Source organism: Histomonas meleagridis, assembly GCF_020186115.1.
Source record: "Histomonas meleagridis strain 2922-C6/04-10x chromosome Unknown contig_4, whole genome shotgun sequence".
Taxonomy (NCBI): domain Eukaryota; phylum Parabasalia; order Tritrichomonadida; family Dientamoebidae; genus Histomonas; species Histomonas meleagridis.
Window position 1 is genome coordinate 832,638 of NW_027150883.1, and position 26,958 is coordinate 859,595.

Consider the following 26,958-nt stretch of genomic DNA (forward strand, 5'->3'; position numbering starts at 1 on the left):
ATGATTCTGCCTGATATCCTCAAAATAATTATTTTAGTAAAAATAAAAGGATATTTTCTGATAGTGAAGAAAACGAATTTGTATCGTACATTTCAGGCATTAATTGAAAATGGGAACTTATTTACGAACGAAGACGTCAAAGGAATTGCAATTGAATACTATATAAACATTCATGCATTAGATGAAAATATTAAGCCATTCATCTGTTCAGATGGTATTATTGCAGACTTTTAGAACGTACAACAAGCCGGAGATCGCGATGCCGGCTCAAAAGCAGACACAAATTTACATCAAAAAGGTTACATTATAAGCGCCGACCAAATGTTTCACCTTATAAAGAGAAAGAATGGATAAATTAAATGAGAAAATTATTGACAGAATCATCAACTGCGGTCTGTTAACATGGGCAATTGTTGGAGAAGACAATGTAAGGACATTAATCAATGCAAGCGAAAAGTAAAACATCAAAATAAAATTAGCAGAATATTCATTAGGAATAAATATTTCTAATTAATTAACTCCTAAATATATACAAGTTCCATTATTATTCCCCCATACATCTATGTCAGGTAAAAGATTTTACACAAGAATATCACAGCGATAAAACTTGTATAGATACTGTTGCTATAAGTATTAATATTATATATAAATATATAGTATTGAACATTGCGATACTTTATTCACAGTATTTCGTGTAAATCAAGATAGCATAACATGTTTTTTATATCCACATCATTCTTATAGATTCAATATTGATTAAAAATGTATACAAGAGAAGACTATAATATATTACAGTAGATTATGATAAAAATATGAATATGTTAATCTGAATGGCAGTCTATTATCTAGTATAAATGAGGATCTAAAGAAATCATTACAATTGTATTTTGATTAATATAAGTCTGATGATAATAGTGTTATAACTGAAACAAGAGTTTGGATATATTGAGATAATAGTAATCTTAATATTGTCTTTCCATTTGCAGAAAGTGAAAACTTCCAAAAAGGTATATCAACAACTGGCACTATATAAGATAAATGAAGCAGAAAAAAATAAAATTACTGCTGCTATTCAAGAGAACATTAGATTAGAGCAATCGATAAGATAAAAAGAGCTTGACCGAAAGTTATATATTAAACAACGACAATTACTTGAAAAAGAAATGATGCGAAAAATACATCTAAACGCGTCATTAGATAAAGTAACTGAAATTGATGAATACAATGATTTTTTAGATCCAGGCGAGTATTCAAAAAAGGCAATTGTTGTTTTTGTGGAAAAATGGAGGATAAAAAGACTGAAGAATTAAAGAATTAATTAAAAGCTAAAGAAGAATTATGGAAAAGTAGTGTTGCTCAGCAAAAAGCACAATATATGCTTGAAAATAATGATGCGTCCATCGTTTCACAAGTTAAATACATGAAAGCACAATTAAAAAAGCAAGAAATAATTTAGCTAGTCACGCCGAAGCGTTAAAATTAGTAAAGGCTTCAATTAATGAAAAATATAAAATTGTCCCTTCACCAATACTAAATGAATTTTATGCTAAGAATCCTAAATATCAGTATGATGCATCAAATGATCATGGCTCATTGACGGCATCGTCGACGTTAGCATTAATAACGGATTCAGCATAACACATTTTTTTTTTTTGATAGAATTAAAAAATGATTAAAAATAGCCAGTCGGAAGTCATGATATCATATATATCAAGAACACATGGAAACACATTAAAACAAAAACGTGCAAAATTGATTTAATAACAGGTTTGGCATTTTCTACTGTATCCTGTGATTGTTTATTTTCAAATACTTCATGCACTTCATCGTTAATGCTATCCATAATAATTCGATAAGTTCTTTTATTTTTGTATTTTCTTCGCTAAAGTTTCCTTCTTCGTCCGGTATACCTGTCGGAATGCTTGTTACACTTGACATATAAGCTCCGTTTATGTCGATATTATATTATTTCTGTGATAAATATATTTTACTCCATATAGTACGTGGAAATACTTATTCATATCTAATCTTTTCTGCTATATTTCCTGATGATTCATAAACGTCATCAAAACATCCGTATTCATACATGATCTTTCGCATTGAATCAGCAAATTTATAATAGCTGCCAACATTGATTTTAACACCTAATGAATTTACTAGTCCTTGTACAAGGACTTCTTGTAAACGTTCATGCATATCATTCTCGTCAGGAGTATATCCAGAGAATGACTTCGTTTGATTTACTTTCTTAACGAATGACGGTAACTCTTTTTTATCAGGAATAACAATTTTTCGGATACTGTTATATTTTTCGCTTTCCCGCTCATAACTCCAACACAATTTATTAAATGTTATTTGATTCATTGGAACCAATAATTGTTCTTTTTCCATTTTATGTATTAATTTTTTGATACTTAAGCCTTTCTTACTGAATAAATATCTTTTATCATCATATTTTAATAGCATCATTTTCCGCTGATGGTTCTTAAATCTTGGTTCTTCATCAATCCTATCATAATTCCTTAAGTAAAATTCACTAACATTAACATTATCACACAAAATATAGTTCTCATCAATAATAATTAATTTTATCTTTTTATCGTACTGTTCGCCAAAACTGCAGTGTGAATTATTGATCTTACAGTAAACATTAACTTTTAACAGATTTGAAATTTCATTTAACTCACTACGAGGAACAGTTCTTGTTATAATAAATGATCATAACATATTCATATCATTTTTTGAAGATAATTTGCTTGCCTCTAATGCTCGAATCATTAATTTTATCATTATTTACTTAATTAAATATACCGAATTTTGTTATATCGCTATCTGTTTTATTTAGATATGGAAAGAATCCAGGATTAATTCTTTTTCCTTTTTTGAGATCTCTTAATGCAAAATGAATTGATTTAATGTCGAGATAAGAATCTAAGGCAACTTTGTTTGAATCACTGATCACTTAATAAATATTTATCATCATGAGTATAATCTATTGATGAGTATTCACTATGAGTATGATTTATTTATGAATATTTGTCATCATGATTATGTGTTTCTTCCTTTCAAGTTATTTAAATGATTAATAAAATTGGATGGTGTGATTGTGTCATTTTTGGGCGATGGATTCGTAAGTCCTATACTTCTTAATTCGTAATTTATTTTGTCTGAAATGCTTAATAGAGCATAAGAATCAAAATGGTTATCATTTGAAGTTTCTTCTGATGGGATGCGCACTATTTTGTTGTTCATTTCTGTGCATTCGACAAATGCTTCCATGAGCCTATCCATTATTAATGTTTGGGTAAATGGTTTCTTCTTCATTAATATTAATAAACGTCTTTTGATTCTATTATAAAATAACGTTCTAATTTTATGAATATAAATATTTGTCACCACTCTGAACTATAACAACATATAAGGTTAATATAATGTACTAAAAATAAAAATACATATTAAATAATGAATACAAAAATAAAGTTCCTCATCTATTATGGAGATATTGATATTTGGTTTTTCATGTCTGTGCGTATCTATTTCTTTTCTAAAGAAGAAGATATTCAAGACATTTATTTTACACAGCATTTTGATGACACAGAAAAAACAGAAATTCAAACCGTGCAAGTTGCAGTAAATAATAATTATAATATGTATAAGGATACAAATCTTATGGATATGATATCTTCAATAGGAGCAGAGGCATATAGAAATTCAGAAATACGAAAATTATTTGACGATCTATTCATAGAATTTAACAATTTAAAAACATGTTCCACAGGATCGCCTGAATTTATTGCACAGAAAGGTCGACCAATCACAAAACAATCTTTGTTGATCATAAAAAATGCGGTGCACATAAAACGAAGAGAACATATCGATGCCATAAATGTGGAAAAGAAGGACATAACTCAGCAACATGTAAACTATAATGAAATAATTAGATATATATAAAGCAGTGGGAAATAATGATAAAAAGAAAAGAATGATGAAAGATAAACAAATAGAATGCTAGATGATAAACAAAGGAATAACAAAAGTAAAGAGAAAAGAATGATATAAGATAAAGAAAAAGAATTATAAATATGGAGGGAAATAATAATGATAGATATACAAAAAAGATGATAGAAGAAATGAGAAAAGAATGAATAAATAAGCGAAAAGAATGATTAAAGATAAACAAAAAAAATTAAGATAGATAGGATTGCTATAAAAAATAAATTAAGTGAAAATACACATAAAAAATAATAGATTAATCAATAAAAAATCGTATAAGAAATGAACAAGGAAAAGAGAAAAATAAAAACGAATTGAAAATTATATTAAATGAATAAAATTATGAAATTATATAATTTTTTTCTATTCCCAAATTATTTTAATGGTTTAACATAAGAAACAGAGATATCATACGTTTTTCGTTATCATTTATAATATTTATTTTCAATACGATATCTCATCGAATAATGTTGTGTTTTAAGATTTATAATATTCAAATTATTAAAACAACATAACTAAGCAAATATAATGATTTTTAATTTTGATCTAAAAAGTTCATGCATTTGGTTTCGACAATCACGACATCTCTTCATAATGTTGAATAATAATATAAACGCTCATAAAATACATAATAGTAATTGTTCTAATAATATCGCCAATTTTTCGAGAAGTTTAGCTTGAGCAACAATAAGCATAACATTAACAGTTTCTTCGTGTTATTTTTTGAATTTCGAAATTATCGAGCTGAAATATAGGTTTAAAAAAACATTTAGATGAACTTGCGAAAGTAAACATCAATGCACAATCACAACTTATATTTGAATAAATTCATTTCAATATTTGTTTTTTATGAATTTTTTAGCTGATAATAGCAATTGATTGCGATTCATGAGTGTGAATTGATATCATTTGTTTTTTATAGTTCTTTTCTTTCTTTTTGATCTATGATCAAACTTAAACAACTTAATTTTCTAGAAACTCGAGAATAGCAATGCCAACTTCCACATTCACAGAATCAAACACATTCATAGAATCAAATACATTTATACTATCAGACACATTCACAGAATCGCTTCGAAGTGATGCAACTATATCATTTACATTCACATTGACGTATCTGCTGTCAGTCACGATACAATAACTATATGTGGTACACAAACAAATTCATTTTCGCTTTCCGCTGTTGGCACGTCGCTCACTTACATCCAGACGGAGGTCGTCTACCACGAGCGCACAGTCGTTGTGTTTTCTTCGTGCTACAGCTACTACACAAATTTCTACACTGTCGTATATCCAAATGAGTCACAAGCGAGCGACAACAATGGGATAATTATCACTTCGGTTTGCGCTGTTGTTGCTGCTGCCATCATGATCTCTCTGCTTGCCGTTGTATTGATTCGTTTTCGGAACAATAAACAAATGAGGAGCGATCAAGAACAAAAACAAGATTTAATACATTTTGAAAAAAAAGTTTCCGAAACTGGGATCACCTTCACAATTGGGATGACAAGCACAAGCATCGAAATAGATCCATTTGCTAATGATTTCAAGGATACCAAATTCGTCAATCAGATATAATTTTCATTTCATTATATAAACTCATTACTATTTTAATTATTATTTTGTGATTTTATTTTATTTTTATGTTATTTAGATTCCTGTTTGATATTGAATTGATATAAAGCACAATCGTGTGGGCTTTGTTTTGAACAACATAATAAAGTTCAGATTTAAACCGTGATGTTTTCACATTTTTTTATAACCATTAATTTTTTTGGGAACGGATTTCCTATATATATTCAATTCTGACTCGTGATTAAAATCCCTCTTCTCTCATACATTCTACTTAATACGTAATGTGGGGGAATACAGTTTTTACATCCAAAGAAATTTTAAATATGGAGTAACACAAAAAAATAGCATTCATAGAATCGCTTCGAAGCGACGCCACCTTGTCGCTCATATTCACTAACGCATTCACTGTCGTTCACGTACACGCTAACTATATGTGCCATACACACAAATTCGCTTTCTCCTACCGTCGTCACCTCGTCACTTACAAACGTTCGAAGTGAGCTCGTCTTCTATGATCACAGAGTCGTTGCAATCTCTTCGTACTACAGATTCTACACGCAACTCTTCACCGTCGTGTTCCAGGCCTCCCCTTCATCCGCTGGCGGCATATCGGCGCCAGCTTTGACTGGTATTGTTTGCGAGTCGGCTGTGGCTATCGTTGCCGGCATCGTTGTCTTCTTGGTGCAGAGCAATAAGGAAAAAAAATAGTCATTGGCAAAAATGGAATTCAAAGACACACTCGACGTCGAGTACAAAGCTTGTCGAAGAGATCAGTGGAAGCATCGGATATATGGCGAAAGCGGACGAGGACGATTGGATATGAATATGATTGTATAAATTAATATAAACTTGAGTGTTTTTGTTTGAGTTAATGTGAATCAACGCTTTGAGAGATACCATAAAACGTTCATCTTTGGGGTATGGAAAAATTTGAAATGTGCAATGTTTTTCCATGTAAAAATATTCTCATAAAAAATAGAACTTAGTGAACATTAATTTCGTTTTATGGAACTCTTAATATTTACAGCAAACCCTATTATAGATTCACATAAATTATCAAAATAATTTATATTTAAAAATCAATTGATATTGCTTTACTGAATTGCAGTATAAAAGTGCAAAATTCTTAATCAATAGACGATATTCAATTCGTTGGCATAAAAATACTAATAGAAAATATTCATTACTATTGATTCGTATGACACTTTTTTGCCCTGAGATCACGACAATTGAAAATTTGATGAAAATGGAAAAATAGTTTTCATTCATAAATAATCGGAGCAAAATGACATTCGACGATGACATGAATATTTTGACACTCTACATAAAGAAATTGTATTAACACATAATTATTTGAATGCATTCAAATATATTTTACAACCAAAATTATTCAATGAGTATTCATTTGTGACGAGGCGATTCAATTTAAAAATATGAAATTGAATGAAAAATTATTGCTGTAACATTTTTGCCCTATATCGGTACGGTTAGTTATGAAAAAGTGGATATAATCCATTCAAAAAGTCGGGCACTTTTTTGCCCTGGATTTACGATAAGCCATTTTTCTAGGTACTCTAATAGGAATTCTTAAAAAAATTCTTTACAATAACTTCTTTAGATGAAGTAATAGCACTAAAATCACAATAAATTCTCGGAACCATTGGATCGTGATTACGAATTTTTTTCATAATCGCAAAACAATCATTTAATGCTTTAGCTTCATCGGATAGTGAATTGTAATACATAAACCATTCATACCTAGCATTATGAACATCTTGAATTTTATCTGTGTTTAGATAGACTCTATACTGATCCAAAGCATCTGCCGAGCACTTATATCCGACATAATACTCTTTAAATAATTAGCCTGTTTGTGATGGTACAATTATCTGAACTTCTTGTTCTAAAGTAATATTAAAGTAATATGACTATTATCTAAATCAATAATTTTAAAACCATCTGTGAATATGTCGACATAAGTTGTGTCACCTCCGTTAATGTCTTCAACATTTTTGTTCGAAGTAGCTGTAGTGTATTTAATATTGCAGGGAATAATTTAGAAAGCTTTCACAGCTTCATCAACAGCATTATACCAGTCTCGTAAATTTTCAGACATTGCATCAATCACGTTTGGTTGTTGATTCTGTGACGCAAACATTCCTAAGTAATAAAAAAATGAAATTGTCATGTATGTTTTATCAGTTATTAGCCATTACTTCTTGTTTACTTATCATATCAAAAAAATCTCCAAGATTGTCATAAAGTCCTTGTAAACATTCTAAATCATATATAAATGGATCATTTGATGCAGCATACTGATATTTGTGATTTTTCGCATATAATTCATTTAGTATTGGTGGAGAACTGATTACATTCCTGTCAGTTATATACCTCGTATACGAGCAAATAGACCTGGTGAAATGAGTAATCTTGAAAAAGAATATTTTGGGAAAAAATAGATGGAGAAATGTTTTGTTGATAGATTTAGTTGTAGATAAAGTGAATTGTTTATTAATTGATTGTTAGTAGATTACTTAATGCGTAGCGGAGCAGCTTGTCTGCGATTATTAACGACTTCATTATGATTACTTCTTTATACTGATTACTTCTTTATTATATTTATCCTTTATTATGATTCTATCTTTATCATATTTACTTCTTCGATTTTGACTCCATTTCTATTATTTTTTTTGACTAACCCCTGCAAGAAATTATAAACATTTCAATGCTTCCTTTATTTGCACACTCACTTTTGCTTTACATGAATTCATCCAAACTCACAGTTGTTGATGGGTGTGCTGCTCCCCTACCTCCAACACAAAAGAAGAAAAGAAAGATGAAGAAGAATTTATTGAGTTGGCATGTGATTTTGATGATCTCTTCGATCGAATAAAAAATGAATTATTCAAAATTGTGTTTTTTATTCTCAGTAGTTGGTGATATTTGCATTAAAGGTAAGTAATATATTTTCGAAAATTGAAATGAATATAAAGAATCCCTAATTTAGTGCCTAACTCTATTTTTTGATGGAACCTTGAATAAGATTTTAAGAAAATATATCAAGGATGCATTTTATCACCGAAGACATCTTTTTTATAAAAAAAACTTGGAAGATCATTCATCGGAAAAAACCTCAAATAAACTATGTAAATATTGATTCACTTTAATTCAAAATATTAATTGAGATAATTCATTCCAAAATTGGTATTTCCATTTCACATGATATTTCATTGGCATAACGTATTTTCTGCACAACAATGAGCAGAATACAAACAACGAAGAACACGAAAAGGATTCAGCCCACTGTCATATCACCACGAAGCTCACAAAAGCCCGTGAAAAAGTTATCACGCAAAGACATTGATAGTTCAAGTCATCGTTTATCTCGTGTTCCCCAAAAATTTGCGCCAAACAAAGCAGTTCAACGTGAAAACGCCGAATCGTTTGCCGAAAAGTATTTTCGTGAAAATCCAGATGCCAAAGATTCCACACAACCAGATGAAAAACTCAAAGCAATTGAAGAAAAGCTTGAACAAGAAGACGTTGAGCAACCAGAGAAGTTCAAACTTCTTGTTCAGCAAAAAGCGTTACGATTTATAATCTATGGGGAAAATTCCGTTCAAGCGCTTCGTTCGTATACTGCTCTTGGCGTTTTCTACAACCAAAACTACAGGCCAAACTCCGCATTACGCCATCTTTCGAAAGCGCATCAACTTGAAGAGATGGTTGAAATTGAAGAAGAAGAATCGATTGTTATTGCAGTTGAAACAGCCATAGCGCATCTTGCATTACGTAATAACCAGCAAAGTAACTCTATTAAGCGCGCTAACCTTGCGGAGAGAGCTATTTCCAAATACAAAGATTGCGACATCGAAAATCCAATGCTTCGTTATAAAAGAGATATATCTAAAGCCCGAATATATGCAACGCGCGGACATTTCGATGATGCGATTAACTCATATGAAGAAGCATGGAATGCACTTGATGAAGCAAATAATGGAGAAGAGAAAGAAGAAACTGCGCAATTGTTCGAGGAATTGAGCGAAGCATGTGAATTTGCTGAAAAGATGAAAAAGGCAAAAGAAAATTATAAAAGAGCTTCTGAGATATATGAAAACCTTGGAATGGATCAATATGCTGATGATCTTAAACAGAAATATGAAAATATTGAAGATGTTGAAGAAGAAGATTCAAGTGAAAGTGAAGATAGTTCAACTTCTTATTCAGATAATAGTAACAATAATAATGAGTATGATGATAAAAGCGATTCAAACAAAGAAAATTATCATTCAAGTGATAATAAAAGTATTAAAAGTGATTCAAATAAAGATGAAAATGAAAATAGTGAATCGAATAAAGATGAAAATAAAAGTAATGAATCAAATGATGATAAAAAAAGTGAAAGTTCAAGTAAATCAAGTTCATCATCAAAGAAAGAAAAAAATGATGAACAAAATAGTGAAAAAAGTATATCAAGTGATACAAATAATAAAATGGAAAATGAACAGAATGAAGAATTATCAGATAATGATCATCAACAAAGTAATAAATCAGATGAAAATGAACAGAGTGATAAATCAGAAAAAGATACAAGCGAAAAATCAAATTCTGATGATACAGATCACTTTGAAGATGAAGAATTTGATGAATTTTAAAAATATTTAAATGAATAAATTTATAAATTTGTCGTAAAAGAAATTTTTTGTTTATGCTGACGATCGAAATTAATTCAAAAAGTTGTTGGCTCTAAAAAGTGCTAATTTTCATGCCTAAAGTTTTAATCTTTCTACACGGGAAAAATGGATTTGGAACAAATGTATGGTTCAAAACTGCAATACCTGTTGCAGAATCTATGGGGGCTGAAGTCATTTCTCCTTCTTTTCCAAATCCTAAAGATCCTAAATATGATGAATGGGAAAGCATGCTTTTGCCAATATTAAAAGAAAATTGGGAAGGAAATGAATTATATTTTGTAACCCACTCAATGGGAGGATATTTTCTCCTTAGATTTCTTGGAAACTTTGCAAATGAAGAATGGGTAACTACAATCAAAGGAGTTATTTTAGTAGGATCTTCGTCAACAAAACGACCAGAATACATGCAATTTTACGATGAAGATATTAAATGGGATAATGTTCATTCTTTACCAATTCAATTTGTACTTATGTATAGTAAAGATGATCCAATAATCAAAGAAGAACATCAAATATTGATCAAGCAAAAACTTGGTGACAAACCTAACTTCGAATATCACGAGTTAGATGGATATGGTCACTTTATGGGAAAAGAATATCAAGAAATTAATTATGCAATTCGAGAAATGCTTAAATAAAATGTTTAATTTTTTTCTTCTTAATAATTTAATTAAATATGTGAAAAGTTCTAAAATTTCATAGCTTAATTAATTAATCCAAATCATCAAAGGAAACATTGTTTATTCTTAAAAGAAATTCATTTTTAGGGTATATCAAAATTTACAAATGAAAAATATATGAGAGAATGATAGATAAAAAAAAATGTGCACGCACTTCGTTATGTTGCACTAAAAACAATTCTTAAAATTATGTTTAATACAAGTTCTGTATGCCCGTGTGTTGATGCACTTTTCCGTATGGAACGGGAATGCACATCAAAAAAGAAACTGGAGTATGACTGAAAACGAAGAAGTAAACAATTTCGACGGGATTCCATTAGCTGAAATTGGTGAAGCTATTTTTGGAGTATATTTGCAAAAAGGATCTTCAGCTATAATTAAGGATATTCCTGAAAAAAAAGAAACATCAGAAATATTACTTAATGACATTACAGATTTGATATGTGAAGACTGTGAAAAGTGTGATGACAAATGGGCGAACGAATTAACAGATAAAATTCAAAATTTAAATGGAAATGATTTAAAATCGAATGGAAAACTGATATGTATTTCCCTTATCGAAATCATCAGAAGCTTACATCAGAAAATTAGTGAAACAAAGAATAATAACTCGGGTTTTCATTTGCCAATAAATGAAGGCATAATACCTTTTGATATTGGCCTGAATTTACTTAAATGTTCATCTGATTCCGAAATAAATGATTATGACAAGAGTACTAAGGCATTATTGGATTTTGCTTCGGAACAATCTCGAAATGAAATTAATGAAATTGAACTTAATACAAAAATTATGAACGAAAGATTTTTAAAATCTGCCAGGAAAACAAAAAAACTGATTGAAGAAATGAAAATGAGCAAAGAAAATTTGATAAGAGAAGATACAATTCCAAAATCAAATTCTTTTGTTTCCAAAATGGAACTATAAAAACCTTTGTAAAATAACACTCCAAATTTATTAAAATATTTTTTGTTATCTTTTAATGAGTGGATTTTTTGTGAATTTGCATTTTTGTGGAAACAACTTCAAAAACGTTTTTGTTTTGAGACCCCCTAAATACGATTAAATTTTACACAATATCAAGCGGGTTTTCCATTCTTTTATCAACTAATGAGTGAATTCGATTTTCTGTAAACTTGTGAACAAAATGTAAACCAATGAAAATTTGAATGTTTGACTCTACAATTCCTTTTGTTCCCGAAGTTTGGTGAAAAAAAGAAAAGAAGAAAGCAACATAAAATTATAAATGTACTAAAATGATTGGAAAATAAAATAATAAATTTTGTCATCAATATGAAGCTGTTATGCCTCATTTTATTTCATTTCATGAAAGAAAAATATTCTATACGAAATCGAAATGAATGGAAGACCATTTTGTCAATTAAGTAATATAATATTTAATAAAATTGATTAATTTCGGTGATCACCAACAAGTTTATTAAATAAATATATTAACTTAAATGGCGATCAAATGATATACATATCGTTTATACCAAAAAAGTATCTGTTAAATATCATAGCCATAACATTGTATCATATTTAGAAAAAGCTTGTATGAAAATTAAAAATGAGATTAATAAACCAATAAAAATTGAAAAATGTTTCAATCAAATATAACAAAGGATCGTGTTTTCAATATTAATGTTTTAGAATAAATTAATAGAATTCATGTTATCATAAATAGAAATGTTTTTTAATTGAAATCATTTTGAAACGCAAAAAATTTATTTTGAAGAGTGAGAAATACTCTAAAAACAATATTTACTGTTTATTCTATTAAAATTTATATATATGCAACATATTTATGTTATAATAGGGGGTCCCACTTTTTCGTAGAATCTCAATGCATAAAAGAAAACAGTAAAATCACGACGTTATATCAAATAATTTTTGAATGAATTATCTTTAAAATGCTATAAATATTATTTAATTATTTTTATTATATATTGAGAAAATGTGTTTTTAAATTTAGTACGAAGACCGTTGAGGGTAAAAAAAAATATTAGTCAAAGGATATCATCATTAATCTATACAAACAAGGGTGCAATCATCAACAAATTTCAGACATATATAAAATGAAGTTTGGTGAGAGTGCCTACAAGTCATCCACAATATATATATGGATGAAAGAAGCGAAGTTCAATCTCCCACTTGCAAATTGTCGTCTCGATGAAGAAGAAGATAAAAATACCATAGACGAACAACTTTTATTAAGAATTCAGCAAATATTAGAAGATAAGCCTTTTTCATCAATACGAAGTATTGCATCAGTTCTTAACACACCCAAATGCACAATTCATCGCTACATGACAGTACATCTTAAGCTAGTATATAGGCATACACGTTGGCTTACCCACTTTTTAAATATTGATCAAAAAAATGTAAGAATCCAAAAGTGCAAAAAACTTTTAAGCATAATCAATTCATGCAATCGCAATTCTTTCGATAACCTTATAACAGGGGATCAATCGTGGTTTTTATATATATATATCAAAATTAATTCTGAAAGGAGAAACCAATTAAAGACAATTTTGATATTAATATTTCAAAAATTATGTTCACAATAATTTGGGATGTTTGGGGATTTCACATCGTAAACATGACTCCAAATGGTACTTCATATTATGACCAATATTTCATTGATGATATTATGGTGCCATTGAATGAAAAAAGTAATATAATCTGGCCAGGGAGGGTAAAACATAAAATATGGCTCCATCTCGATAATCGTGAAGTTAACAATTCTCGACGTACAAAAACTTTTATCAACAAATCTCCATATAAAATAACCCCTCACCCATCTCATTCCCCAGATATTGCCCCATCCAACTTCTTCTTATTTGGGTATGTAAAAGAAAAGCTCAAAGGGCATTCATTCGATACCCCAGATAATCTTTTCGAAGCGATACCGAAATTTCAACTCAAATTTCACACGAAACTTTGATTCAAGTTGTTAAAGAATGGGAGATAAGATGCAACTGGATAATTGAGCACAATGGTGAATATTTTCATGCTGAATAAAATAATGATAATTAACGATTATTTTAATATTGTTTATTCATTGAGATTCTACGATAATGTGGGACATACTATAATATTCTTATTATGAGGATAAGCATTTTCTATTCATATAATGATGTTTATCTATAAAATTATAGTTACATTCAGTGTATTTATTATTATGATAATTTAGAACCAAACATCGGAGAAACTATGTTTTCATCAGTTAATGTTATGATTATTTAACATATGAATAAACAACATTTGATATATTTTCAGTCAATCATGTATATAATGCAGATGTTTGTGCATAATTTCCAACAAAATCATTATCAATTTCAAATTCTATTACACTCACAATATATAATTCATTTACAATATCACTTCATAGTGGTTTGGCTTTCACTTTCATTCTTAACTATTTATGAAATACAAAGAAATAATTTTCATTATATTTAAGTGATTCAACGATTTCATATCTTGAAACAGAATTTTTTTTCATTAAGCAATTGTCATTTACACTTCATTTTTTTTTATATTCCGGAATAAAACAACAGGTAATAATTTCAATGAAAATATAGAAGAAAATAAGAATAGTAATGATAAATAAACCACAAATACATTTACAACAGGAAAGTCTATGTCTGGCATCCAAGAAGATCCTTTTGCAGAAGATTTTCAAAAAGATAAATTTATTGAACAAACATAAATTTACTTGTTATGAAACATATCAATAAAAATAATAAATTCGATATTAAAGCTACTTTTCATCATTTCATATCTTATTTTTAAACATATATTTATTATTTAAGTCATAGAGTGAATGTGTTTAATATTTCATTAGTAAGATTTAAATAACCAAACTTACATGTTTATGTGTCTTGTTGCTCTCCGAGTTGAATAATCAAATCTTTGGCTTAATTCCTTAATTCCAAAGATAAATTAATAATTTATGATATCATAAATCAAATTTAAAATCGGGATTCTTAAATTTATATCAACATAAGTCGTTGTATTATAATTGTTGTTTGATCAATATTTAATCAAAATTATAATAAACTAATAAATAAAATATTGTTATCTTTATTATGAAATTGAGTGTTTATATCCAAAAATGCATTTTTAACATTAAAGATTAATTCGAAGTCTATTTTCAAAATTATAAAAGATACATCAAAGAGAATGCTATTCGTATTATGCTTGCAATGTGAAAAAATTGTTACCATTTTTTTCTTAAATTTATAATTATTTTAATAAAAAAGTAAATTGATGAGAAATGGCATATATTTGATTTTTTAAAAATATTTTCAGATAATATAAATTTATATATAATTTTTTTATTGATAATTAAATTTATAACTATTGCAACATTAAAGGAAGTTAAAGATGGAATTAACCAAAAAAGCTTCAAAAAAACTCTAAAATATCAATTGAATTTTTAATTGAAGTAAACAAATATCATTTTCACTCAACTTTATTCCTTCTTGGTTCAAAAGTAATTGTGCAATTTCTTTGTTTCTGTTTATGCATGCCAAAGTCAATGCTGTGTCAAATTTGAATAATAAAATCCAATAGTTTTAATAAGACATCAAATTAAAAATAGAGAAATTGATAACAGCCTGAAAATATTTCTAACATTGATTTTTAAATTTTTCTTTTTAAGAAGTAATTCAACAATTTTTTGATACCCAAAATTAGATGCATATATAAGTGCAGTATTAAATATTGTGAATAAAATCTATAAGATGTTTTTAATCATCTCTATATATATAAACTAAATATTAATATAATTTATTTCTATGGCTTTGTGTGAAAGAAGTCGCTTAACAGAATCAGTACACCCATATATACAACCCATCATAAGAGCTGGCATAAATTTTTTAACGAAATATCAAAAATACGACCTAAACATAAAATACATGAAAAAAACTTTAAATAAAGAAATTGAAGGTTCGTAGCATTAACATCAATTTTCTCTTGTGAAAGTAGCATTTCAACTATTCGTACAAAATCAAATCGAACAGCCAATAAAAGTCCAGTTATATATGTTTCAAAAGAATTCCAAATATACTTTTGGCATTTATATCAATTTTTGGATGATTAAGAAGTAACTTAACAATTTCAACATTACCTCTTTCGCATGCATACATTAATGGAGTTTCAAATATTATCTAATAAGTCCAAATAAAATGGTAAAACAATAATATCTTTACATAAACATCAAATAAAACTGGAAAATATTCTTAACGTTAACATCAATTTCCGAATGATTAAGAAGCAATTTAGCAATTTCTATGTGGTTATTTTGTGCTGCAAACATGAGAGGAGCAGCATAAAATTTAAGTAGATCTTGAATATAAATTAGGAATTAATATCATAATTATATTTCATTGTCTTTTAGATTTACATCAATTTCATTTTGATTAAGAAGTAATCTCACAATTTCAGTATTCCCTGAACTAGATGCACATAAAAGTGCAGTTGTAAATGAAACAAAAAAATCCAAATATTAAGCAAAAACTTCTAATGAATATTATAGACATTAACATAAAATATAAAAAAACGGATTTTTCATTTATGTTTACATCTTTATGAGAAAGAATTAGCCTGACTATTTCAGTATTACCTTTGCCTGATGCCTTTATAAGTGCAGTATGAAATTAATTTGGTAAATTCCAAATAAAACCAAAAAATATTGAACTATAAAAATAAACATTAATATCAAAATAGAAATATCTTTTGCATTTATATCAACTTCAATATTATTAAAAACGTATTGTGCAAGTTCTATATTATCAGACATTGCAGCTGATAAAAAAATATCTTTTGGTAATTCAATTCCTTTGTTTAGTATATATGAAATAAGTGGAGTGTTTCCAATGATTGCTGCACTATGCAATAGAACATTATTTAATTTCATTCCTTTATTAAGTAAATAGAAAAAAATTTCGTAATTATTAGATATAATACATCTCTTTCCCAACGAAGTTAAATTTTTAAATTTTCCTATTTCACTTTTAAAAATACTTTTAAAAACTTCATTTTGGTGGAAATATATTGCTATTTTAAGTGTATGATCAAAAGACAAATTGTATTTACGACAAAGATCAATAATTTCTAAGTTTCCACCTGCAACAGCATATTTTGTAACAATAGATGTATCAGCGCCATTAAATAATAAAAATTTAAAGCATTTTAATGACCCATATAAAGCAGCATAATCAATTAAAGAAACACAATCAAATTTACCTTCATAAAACCTTTCATAAAGAGAAGGAATTTTTTGGTTAATATTGAAATTATGTTTTTTGGAAATTTCACTTAATTTATCTAAATCATCATTCCGTATAATAACTGCAATTTTTTTATGATTGACTCCAAAATGAGCTAACAACCTTTGAAGTTTCCAATTATCGGCTGATAAAATTTCAATTTTGGGTGAAAATTGATTTAAGAAAGGTCCATCTTTCAATTTTATGATATCTTCATTTGTTTTATAATGTGCAAAATATAAGGAACTTTTCTTGCGAACTATATGAGAAAGGATTATCCCTTGTTCAATCATTCTTTCAAGAAGAAAATCTGTTCCCATTGAATTCATTAAATTGATAATGTGTAAAAGAATTTTGCTTAAATCACAATCAATAAGTTTTTTTTCTCTTTCTTTGGATTCAAGTTCCTTCATATATTGAAAATATACATCTGGGTCTTTTTTTTGAGTCATAGAATAAACACATATTATATGACAAATTGTGTAGTTGAAAGATAAAGGATAATCATGTTCAAATATTTCAATAGTTGATTCAACAGATGGACGAATATTGAAATAACTGAGTCGGGAAATAATATCATGAAGTATTTTTAAACGTAAAATTATATCACTTTGTTGTTCATCCATTTTATTATGATATACAAGAACAAAACAGACGGCTGACACTTTAACCGTAGTTCATTCTCAAAAAATCATTCAATTTTATCTATCGGAGAAACTTCCAGTTTTTCCTGTAAATTTTCGGTTATTTTTTCTGATATTTATTCTTTACGTGTACTGATTAAAACTCTTCAAATTTAATGGTTTACTTGTGCACTTTTTTCCTATATCATGTCAACAGGTCGATCACGCTGCGAGATCCCACATATACTAATATTCTCTTTTTTATTTTTTTTTCTTTCTTTTTTCTCTTTTCTTCACTCTTAATTTTTTTATTATCCTTTATTCTTTTATTTTAAAATAAAATTTTTTTTTTACTTATTAATTTACATACTTTTACTAATTAATTTTTATTAAATTCATTATTTCGAATATTCCTGAAAAATCATTCCCCTTCAATATTATAAAAATATAAATCAAAAGCATTATGATTATTTTAGTTTAATGATTTACCTCCCATTATAAATATATGCACAAGATGATTTTTCTGTTAATTGACAAAATAATAATTATAAATGTTATTTTTAATCAGTCCCTATATATGTCTTAACATTTCTTCCTACATTATTTATTATATCTCTCACAAAAATCATACATATTATAAATAGTTAAAAGTTTATGTTTTATAAGTTAATAATATTTTATTAATTATTGTTTTTTTCTAAGTTAATGAAGATCAACATGTAAATTACATCATTCATTAATATTAAAAAAGTTAGTAAGATGATGGAGACACTTTTTTAGGGAAGCTCAAAAGAAGTCCAAGTACTTGTATTGGTGGAAAATTATCATAATTAATCGAATTCCTATTCGAATATATGGTTTTATTATAATATTTTGTAAATTTAAAAAGAATATCGAAAAAATCATTTTTCAAGACGTTTTTGATGAATTATATTCGATTTTTAGTGAGATATTTAAATTCGTGAAAACATATTTAACTAGCCGAGCTTCTTTTCTATCGTAGTGGTTATATGGTAAAATTACCCTTTTTTCAACGGTTATGAAGGTAAAAACGATTAGAATTTAACCGTCAAAATGGCAGTTAAAAAATAAACCGTCGTTCGCTCTTTAAAAAGCTGGGAAACTGTGCATTAGTTGAAAACACTGTAATGTCAAATCACATACATAATGATGATATTACTACCATAAACACAGGAGATCAAAATTTGAATCATTCATCAACATGCTTGAAATCCCTAATTAAACTTGAAAAAACTATTTTTAGTTTAACTGAAGAAAGCCTTCAGTCTTCTTTTAAAAAAGTATTGGGATTTTTTGATCTAAATTATCCCTATACATTTAATACTATTATAAGTAACATCGTTTACAATTCATTTTCGTCACGAAAACAAGTAATTGATGTTTACTTAAATTTTTTAAAAACACTTCAAACGAAAGAAGAAGAAATTAATCAAAATATCGTTAAACTAATATCAATATTTATCAAACGTATCTCTACAATGAACACACAAGAATCATATTATTTAATCGAGAAACTAATTGAACAAAATTTAATTAATAAAAATATCACTAAAAATATTAATTCAAAATATTTTTCTCATTATAAAGCAAAAGAAGAAAACCAAAGACAAACCCAACTGGCAAGAAATGATCCAATAGAAAGATACTTTATGGATCATTATGAAGAACTTTCAAAGAATGATTGGGAGCTTCATAAGAAGTTAATTAAAGAAGGACATAATCCAAATGAAATTGCGAAAATAATTCGAAATGATGAAATAGAAAAACTTCAAGAAATATCATCACAATCAAACTTCGATTTTAATCAAATAATTGAGCCATCAATTTATGAAAGATGTTCATTCATTAATCAAAAGAATGTTACATTAATTGATTATGCAGCATTTTTTGGATCAGTTAAATGTTTTAAATATTTACTTATGAATGGTGCAAGTATAGAAAATACAGGTAAATATTCGTTGCATGTGGAAATGAAGAAATCATTCATTTATGTGAACAATATCATTCATCATTTGAAGGTGAGTATGAGGCAACAATTGAATTCCATCGAAATGATATCTTTAAATATATTTTTGAGAACGAAATAAAAAAAATACAATCAATACCGAAAATGTCTAAAGATAAAACAAATGATTTGGTAAGTTTTTGTATTAAAAAAGATAATTATGAAATTTTAGCATTTTTGGAAGAAAAAGGAATTAATATTAATGCTGATAATATAAACGAATCAGCAAGAAAAGGAAATTTATATCTCGTTAAATGCTTCCTTCATAATAATCAAGTTCCAAAAAATATTTTGTAATATGCTTCAGAATCAGGAAATATTGAACTTGTGAAATATGTTTTAGAACAAAAAGGAATTGATGTTAATGCAAAAAATATTTATTTGAATAATTTGGAATATTTTTTAATAATTTGAAATATGTTTTAATAATTTGAAATATGTTTTAATAATTTGAAATATGTTTTAATAATTTAGAATATGTTTTAATAATTTAGAATATGTTTTAATAATTTGAAACAGCACTTCATATAGCAGTTAGAAATAATAATATAGAAATAGTAAAATTACTTTTAGATAAAGGAATTGATGTTATTACAGAAAATATTTATTTGAATAATTTATAATATGTTTTAACAATATTTAACTGCAATTCAAATTGCAGAACAAGAAGGATATACAAAAATAGTAAATTTACTTCTTGAAAAAAATACGAACTAAAATTGATCAGATCCAGATATCAAAACACAGCTGTCGAACTTACAAGAAATGTATATATAAACTCAATGCCAGAAGTTGCTTATATGAATTTCAACAAAAAACTATTGAGGAATTTAGAATTGAAGTTCCCCTTTTTATAAAATATTATTTTGAAATTAAAAAACAAGAATATCCAAAAAATAAATAAATGAATGAATTCACTTAAAAACATAAAATTCAAGATGATTAGTATAATAGAGAGGTCAACTCTTTTCAAATGAAAACATCTTGTTATATCACAACATTTGTAAAAATAAATTTCTGATAATTTCAATTTTATATATATATATATTAATTTTTGGATATTCCAATTTGATAAGCCCCTAATGCAATGTTGATTAAAGTGTTAAGATAAATATCTTATATAATAAGAATTACTTTATTTAGAACTCTTTTTCAAAAACATGATTTAAAATATTCAAAAAGTTGTTATCTGACCAAATGAACAAAAAAGTGACATTTGATGGATTTCAACCAAAGAGAAGATCTCAATGGAATTAGGTTTTCATGGAATGTTTGGCCTACCAATCGAATCGATGCTGTAACTTGTAGCGTCCCAATTGGCTGTCTTTATACACCACTTAAACAAATCCCAGATCGTACTCCTCTTCAATACGAACCAGTTTTATGTCGTAACTGTCGTTGTGTTCTTAATAGTTATTCTCATGTTGACTTTAACACAAAAGTTTGGACTTGTCCAATTTGTCAAGGACGTAATCCACTTCCACAGTCTTATCACCAAATGACTGAGACGAATTTACCAGCTGAACTTCATCCTGACTACACAACTGTTGAATATGAACTTCAACGCACTACTGATTCACGTTCACATCCACCCATATTTTTATTTGTTGTTGATACATGTACCACAGAAAAAGAATTCCAACCACTCAAAGATCTTCTTCTTCAAGTTGTAGCTCTTTTACCATCAGATGCCTATGTTGGTTTTATTACATATGGCAATTATGTTTATGTTCATGAACTTAATTTCTCTGAATTTTCACGTTCTTATGTTTTTTCAGGCAACAAAACCTATGAACCATCAGCACTTCAACAAATGTTAAATCTTACACGTCAAGTCGAAGATTCCACAAATCCATTTATTATGACTGTTGACAGTGCCGAGCTTATGCTTAACACGGTCATTGAGAAGATGGAACGAGATACAAGTAATACTGATCATTCAATTCGTTCACCACGTTGTACCGGCACAGCTCTTCACATTGCCACAACCCTATTAAGCTGTTTATACCCGACCACTGGTGGACAAATCATATTATTATCATCCGGACCAATCACCAAAGGACCGGGTACTATGGCCACTCCCAAAGTTATTGAGCCAATTCGTCAACATTCTGACATCGAAAAAGACAAAGCTCCACTTACTACATCCGCTGTTCAATTCTTCACTGAATTAGGCAACAAAGCGTCTGAGTCCAACATTGTCATTAACTATATTCCAGCGTCATTTGAAGAGACTGGAATTTATGAAATGGAGCCATGTATCCTTAAGACAGGTGGCTGGATGCAATCATGTGAATCATGGACTGATTCTAATATCATTGAAACTTTTGAGAAGTTCTTTACCACCATCTATGAAGTTGCAGGTAATGATTGTACATTATCTGTTAATTTCACAAAGAACTTTAAGTTATCAGGTTGTATTGGCCCATGCTCATCATTAAATCATTCCAATGATATGGTCAGTGAGAAAGTCATTGGTAATGGCGGCACAACAGAATGGAAATTATGTGGATTATTACCATCGACTACATTAGCCTTTTTCATCGAAATAGCAGCGTCTAAAGCAGATCCAATACCATCCGGATCCACAGCTTTTATCCAATTTGTCACAAAGTATCGACACTTTATGACTGGCACATATCGAATTCGTGTAACTACAGTTGCTATTCGATTTAATGATTTAGCTACTGGTAGTCATTTAATAGCTCAATCATTTGATCAAGAAGCAGCAACAGTTATCTTAGCTCGTTATGCTATGTGGAAAGTTCGTAATGAAGATCTCGTCGATGTCGTCCATTCACTTGATCGAACATTAATTCGATTCTGTCGAAAATTCGGCACATATAACAAAGGCGATCCTACATCATTTTCATTAGGCTCATCGTTCTCAGTCTTTCCACAATTTATGTATCACTTTAGAAGATCGCCATTCATGTCAACATTTAACTTTTCGCCTGATAACACTACGTCACTTCGACATGCATTACTTACTGAAGATATGACGAACTCATTGTTTATGATTCAGCCAACTTTGATGCAATATACTTTAGATAATAGTCCACGCGCTGTCGTCTTGGACGTATCAAACTTACAAAGGAATTGCGTCCTATTGTTGGATACTTACTTCAGAGTGTTGGTGTGGCACGGAAAGGACATCGCTGCATGGAGAAACGCAGGATACCAGAACCAGCCCGAGTACGCAAACTTGAAGGCAATCCTCGAGGAGCCACTTGAAGAAGCAAAGGCGCTGATCAGCGAAAGATTCCCAACGCCGCTGTTGGTGAAATGCGACCAGGACTCCGGGCTAGAAAGATACCTGTTGGTGAGGTGCGTGCCTTCTTCGTCAAGTTCGTACGACGGAGGATTCAGAGGAGCTGATAGTTTGGGTACAGATGAGCCGTCGTTCGCAAGCTTCTCAATGAAGCTGAAGCAGGTCGCGGTTAACGACTAAAGAAAACTTTGATATCGAAATTTTATATTTTTGAAATGTAAATGCGCCGGAAGAAGGAAATGAAAACGATTTGTTTGGAATGTCGATGTGTTTAACTGTTTGAAATGTGAATGAGGAAATGAAAACGATTTGTTTGGAATGTCGAAATGTTTAACTGTTTGAAATGTGAATGAGGAAATGAAAACGATTTGTTTGGAATGTCGATGTGTTTAACTGTTTGAAATGTGAATGAGGAAATGAAAACGATTTGTTTGGAATGTCGATGTGTTTAACTGTTTGAAATGTGAATGAGGAAATGAAAACGATTTGTTTGGAATGTCGATGTGTTTAACTGTTTGAAATGTGAATGAGGAAATGAAAACGATTTGTTTGGAATGTCGATGTGTTTAACTGTTTGAAATGTGAATGAGGAAATGAAAACGATTTGTTTGGAATGTCGATGTGTTTAACTGTTTGAAATGTGAATGAGGAAATGAAAACGATTTGTTTGGAATGTCGATGTGTTTATCTGTTTAAAATGTAAATGCGCCAGCAGAAGGAAATGAAAACGCTTTGTTTGGAACATGTTCACGATGGTATAATAAATTTCCTGTAAAATCTAATGCAAAAACTTTGGATTTTTATAGTTTATGGCTGAATAAGTTTATCTTCTTTGTGGGGAGATTTTGATTAAATCCACAAAGCGTAAAAAAGAAGTAATAAATGGTTTTGTTGGTTGTTTTGCTAATAAATAAGTTTGGGAAAATTTTGCAAAATAAACTTATTTTTTTAATATTTTGCATTAAAAAACATTTTCCATATAATTTAATGTCAAATAATTATGGAACGGATAAATATCGTTAATAATATTTTAGTGTGAAGCAACAATCTATAGGATTAACAAAAGGAAAAAAATTATTACAATTACATTACTTGAGTAATTACTATTATCAGCTAATTTAAACAAAATTCAGTTTTCGATCAATTAAATGGGTTAGACATTCAATAAAATGGTTCTAATGTAAATATTTTAAGTATATATGTAATTACAAAAGGAAGTCATGAAATTATTTATTTATGTAAACATAATAGTTCATTATTTGATGGAGAACATGAAGCGATTTCAATTATTTTTGAAACAGTAATATTATTTCTTTATTTCACCAAAATCAATATAAATATGAAGCACCAAAGTAAAAACAAAGTTATTATAATTTATTAACAAAAATTTGTATACACAAAAGTGGTAACAAAAAAATCAATCCGACAATTAATATTCTTCGAGTTCTTTTTTGTTCCTCATTTAATGATCTCTTTAATTCGCCGTACTTATTCTGTATATTTATTTGACACATATGAACAACCTCTAAATTTTTTGCTGCATCTTTCACCACTAATGATGCGCCGTTTAAATTTTCTTTGTTTTCCCGAACTTTTTGAGCCAAAACCTCTATTCTCCTTTCAATATTCTGAACCTTCTGAAATATTTCAATGGCCTTTTGGACGGTTTCTTTTCTTCCTTCTTCGATTTCTTCTTTCATCCATTTTATCTTTGATATAGGGTCATTGTTTGACATAATTACATCGTTTAAGCTTTTGATTATCTTTTCTGTATCGTCGTTGGTGTCTTCTTTGAGTTTGATTAATGGCATTTGTGGAAAATCTGGTTCAATACAATCAGAAATATCGATTTCGGCCATTCTAAACAATGGCAATTGTTGCGATTTTGCCATTTTTGCCTTTTCAATTATCTTTGATGCTGTCTTTAAATCACAATTACCGATATTAAAGTTATTTGAGCGTTGAAACGCATGAACAAAATTAATAATTTGTTGATTTGATTCAATATTTTTGATCGATGAATCAAGAAATTTGATTGCAGAAAAAATATACTTGAATAAGCTAAGAAGTGTGAATACGGGGGACGCAGTTTCTTGAAATGATGGAAGAAGTCTTTGAAAGCCTGATGTTTTCATGGAATTTGATATTGGGGATAAAAGAGAACCAAAGTAAATCGTATCAAACTTTTGTAATTGCCTAATTGCAGAAGATGCTTCGTCAAGACAGAAAAAAAAAGAGGCAAATTTAACTCGTTCAAAAATTGTTGAAAATGATTCTTCAAGAGAACCATTTGTTCCATATGTTTGATTGAGAACTGTGATGTACTTTTCGAACTCAAATTTATGTGGTCGTATAACACTTGGAAGATCTTGTAAAATTCCCAAATGATATAATTTTCCAAGATTGTGATATTTTTCTTTGTTTTCAATCCAATCATTTTCTTTAATAATAACTTGAGGTTCATTTCCATTTAGTAAACTAAATGATAATGAAGTCATATAGATTACAATTCCATCATTAGTTTGTTTTGTACTTAAACCATATGAAAAAAAATCAGGCGGATCTGAGACAAATCGTACTGGAATTCCTTTTGTTGTTTTTTGTGTGTCTTCAATGAAAACTGTGTAAAACGGAAAAAAATTATTATCAAGACGGTTTGTTAAAAGAGCTAAAGAAAATCCATTGATTTCAATTGGATTCCCTACCTCTTGAGCACCCGAAAATAAAGTAATTCCCCCATTACCCAAATGATCAGGTAGAATAAAAATTCCTTCTTGCATGGGAATCCATTTTGGAGTGCCCCAGAAAGATAAAAATTAAGGGCACCCCATTATGTAACCCTCACAAATACGTTATTCGAAATCCGTTATTTATAAATGAGTGGAAAATTGCCTCGTTTTCCCATAACACGTCCGCCAAGATTAGTTCAACCAACACCAGCAAAAAGACCACCTGATACAAAGCCTGTGAGAAGACCAAAAAGGAAACTTAGTAAAGTAGCACCAAAAAATGCACATACAGAATTTAGACGTTTTTATGATCGCGGTGATATTCCTGTTCGCCTTGTTCATACTACATATAAAAATGCTATAGCTTGGTCAGTAGAACCATCACTTCTGGATTATCAACATTACTTACCTTTATTTGTAGATGGACTTCGTGAAAAAGAAGAACCATATAAATTCTTTGCACGAAAAGGAACATGGGAACTCCTGAAACAAGGTGGTACACGAGTTTTACAAGTTTTGCCACAAATAGTCATCCCATTGAAAAAAGCATTAGATACTCGCGACTTAGAAATTCTTCCTGTTGCACTTCGTACAATGCAAAAGATTGTAAAATCATGTGATCTAGCAGGGGAAGCACTCATTCCACATTACCGACAGCTTCTTCCTGTGTTAAATGAGTTTATAATGTGCAACAAGAACTTAGGAGACCAAATTGAATATGGACAAAGGAAAAGACAAAATATTGGAGACCTCATTAATGAGACATTGGAAGTTTTAGAGCTAAATGGTGGACCTGAAGCATTCATTAACATTCAATATATGATTCCAACTTATCAATCTGCGCGTTCACCTGATGACGAAGAATAAATGTTCTTTTTCATATTAAAGAATGTTTCTTGTTTATAGAGAGAAATAAGAGAACAAAACAATTTATTCATTGTAAAGCAAATTTTTGTGTTTGTGTTTGTTTTCTTTGAATGATCTTATGTAAAATTAATTTGTATGGTTATTTCTGGTTTGAACCATCTTAAAGTATATTAATCATTTTAAATACCAATTTTTATAGTATACTTATAAATAAGGAAAACATTTATTAA

General features: G+C 28.9%; 4 protein-coding genes across 4 annotated transcripts; all 4 read left to right on the top strand.

Moving 5' to 3' along the window:
- Window positions 1-8,825: 8,825 nt before the first annotated feature.
- On the top strand, window positions 8,826-10,223 carry GO595_005993 (uncharacterized protein; the record flags this gene model as incomplete). The annotated part of the gene is made up of 1 exon (XM_067919298.1): window positions 8,826-10,223. One exon carries the CDS (start codon window positions 8,826-8,828, stop codon window positions 10,221-10,223), a length of 1,398 nt encoding a protein of 465 aa, XP_067774029.1.
- Window positions 10,224-10,333: 110 nt separating this feature from the next.
- On the top strand, window positions 10,334-10,900 carry GO595_005994 (uncharacterized protein; the record flags this gene model as incomplete). Its single annotated transcript, XM_067919299.1, has 1 exon — window positions 10,334-10,900. The coding sequence occupies one exon, from the start codon at window positions 10,334-10,336 to the stop codon at window positions 10,898-10,900; it is 567 nt and encodes a 188-aa protein (XP_067774030.1).
- A 10,180-nt stretch (window positions 10,901-21,080) lies between these two features.
- GO595_005995 (Sec23/Sec24 trunk domain containing protein) lies at window positions 21,081-23,312 on the top strand (the record flags this gene model as incomplete). Its single annotated transcript, XM_067919300.1, has 1 exon — window positions 21,081-23,312. The coding sequence occupies one exon, from the start codon at window positions 21,081-21,083 to the stop codon at window positions 23,310-23,312; it is 2,232 nt and encodes a 743-aa protein (XP_067774031.1).
- Window positions 23,313-26,008: 2,696 nt separating this feature from the next.
- GO595_005996 (parkin coregulated protein-like) lies at window positions 26,009-26,728 on the top strand (the record flags this gene model as incomplete). Its single annotated transcript, XM_067919301.1, has 1 exon — window positions 26,009-26,728. The coding sequence occupies one exon, from the start codon at window positions 26,009-26,011 to the stop codon at window positions 26,726-26,728; it is 720 nt and encodes a 239-aa protein (XP_067774032.1).
- Between the last annotated feature and the right edge of the window lie 230 nt (window positions 26,729-26,958).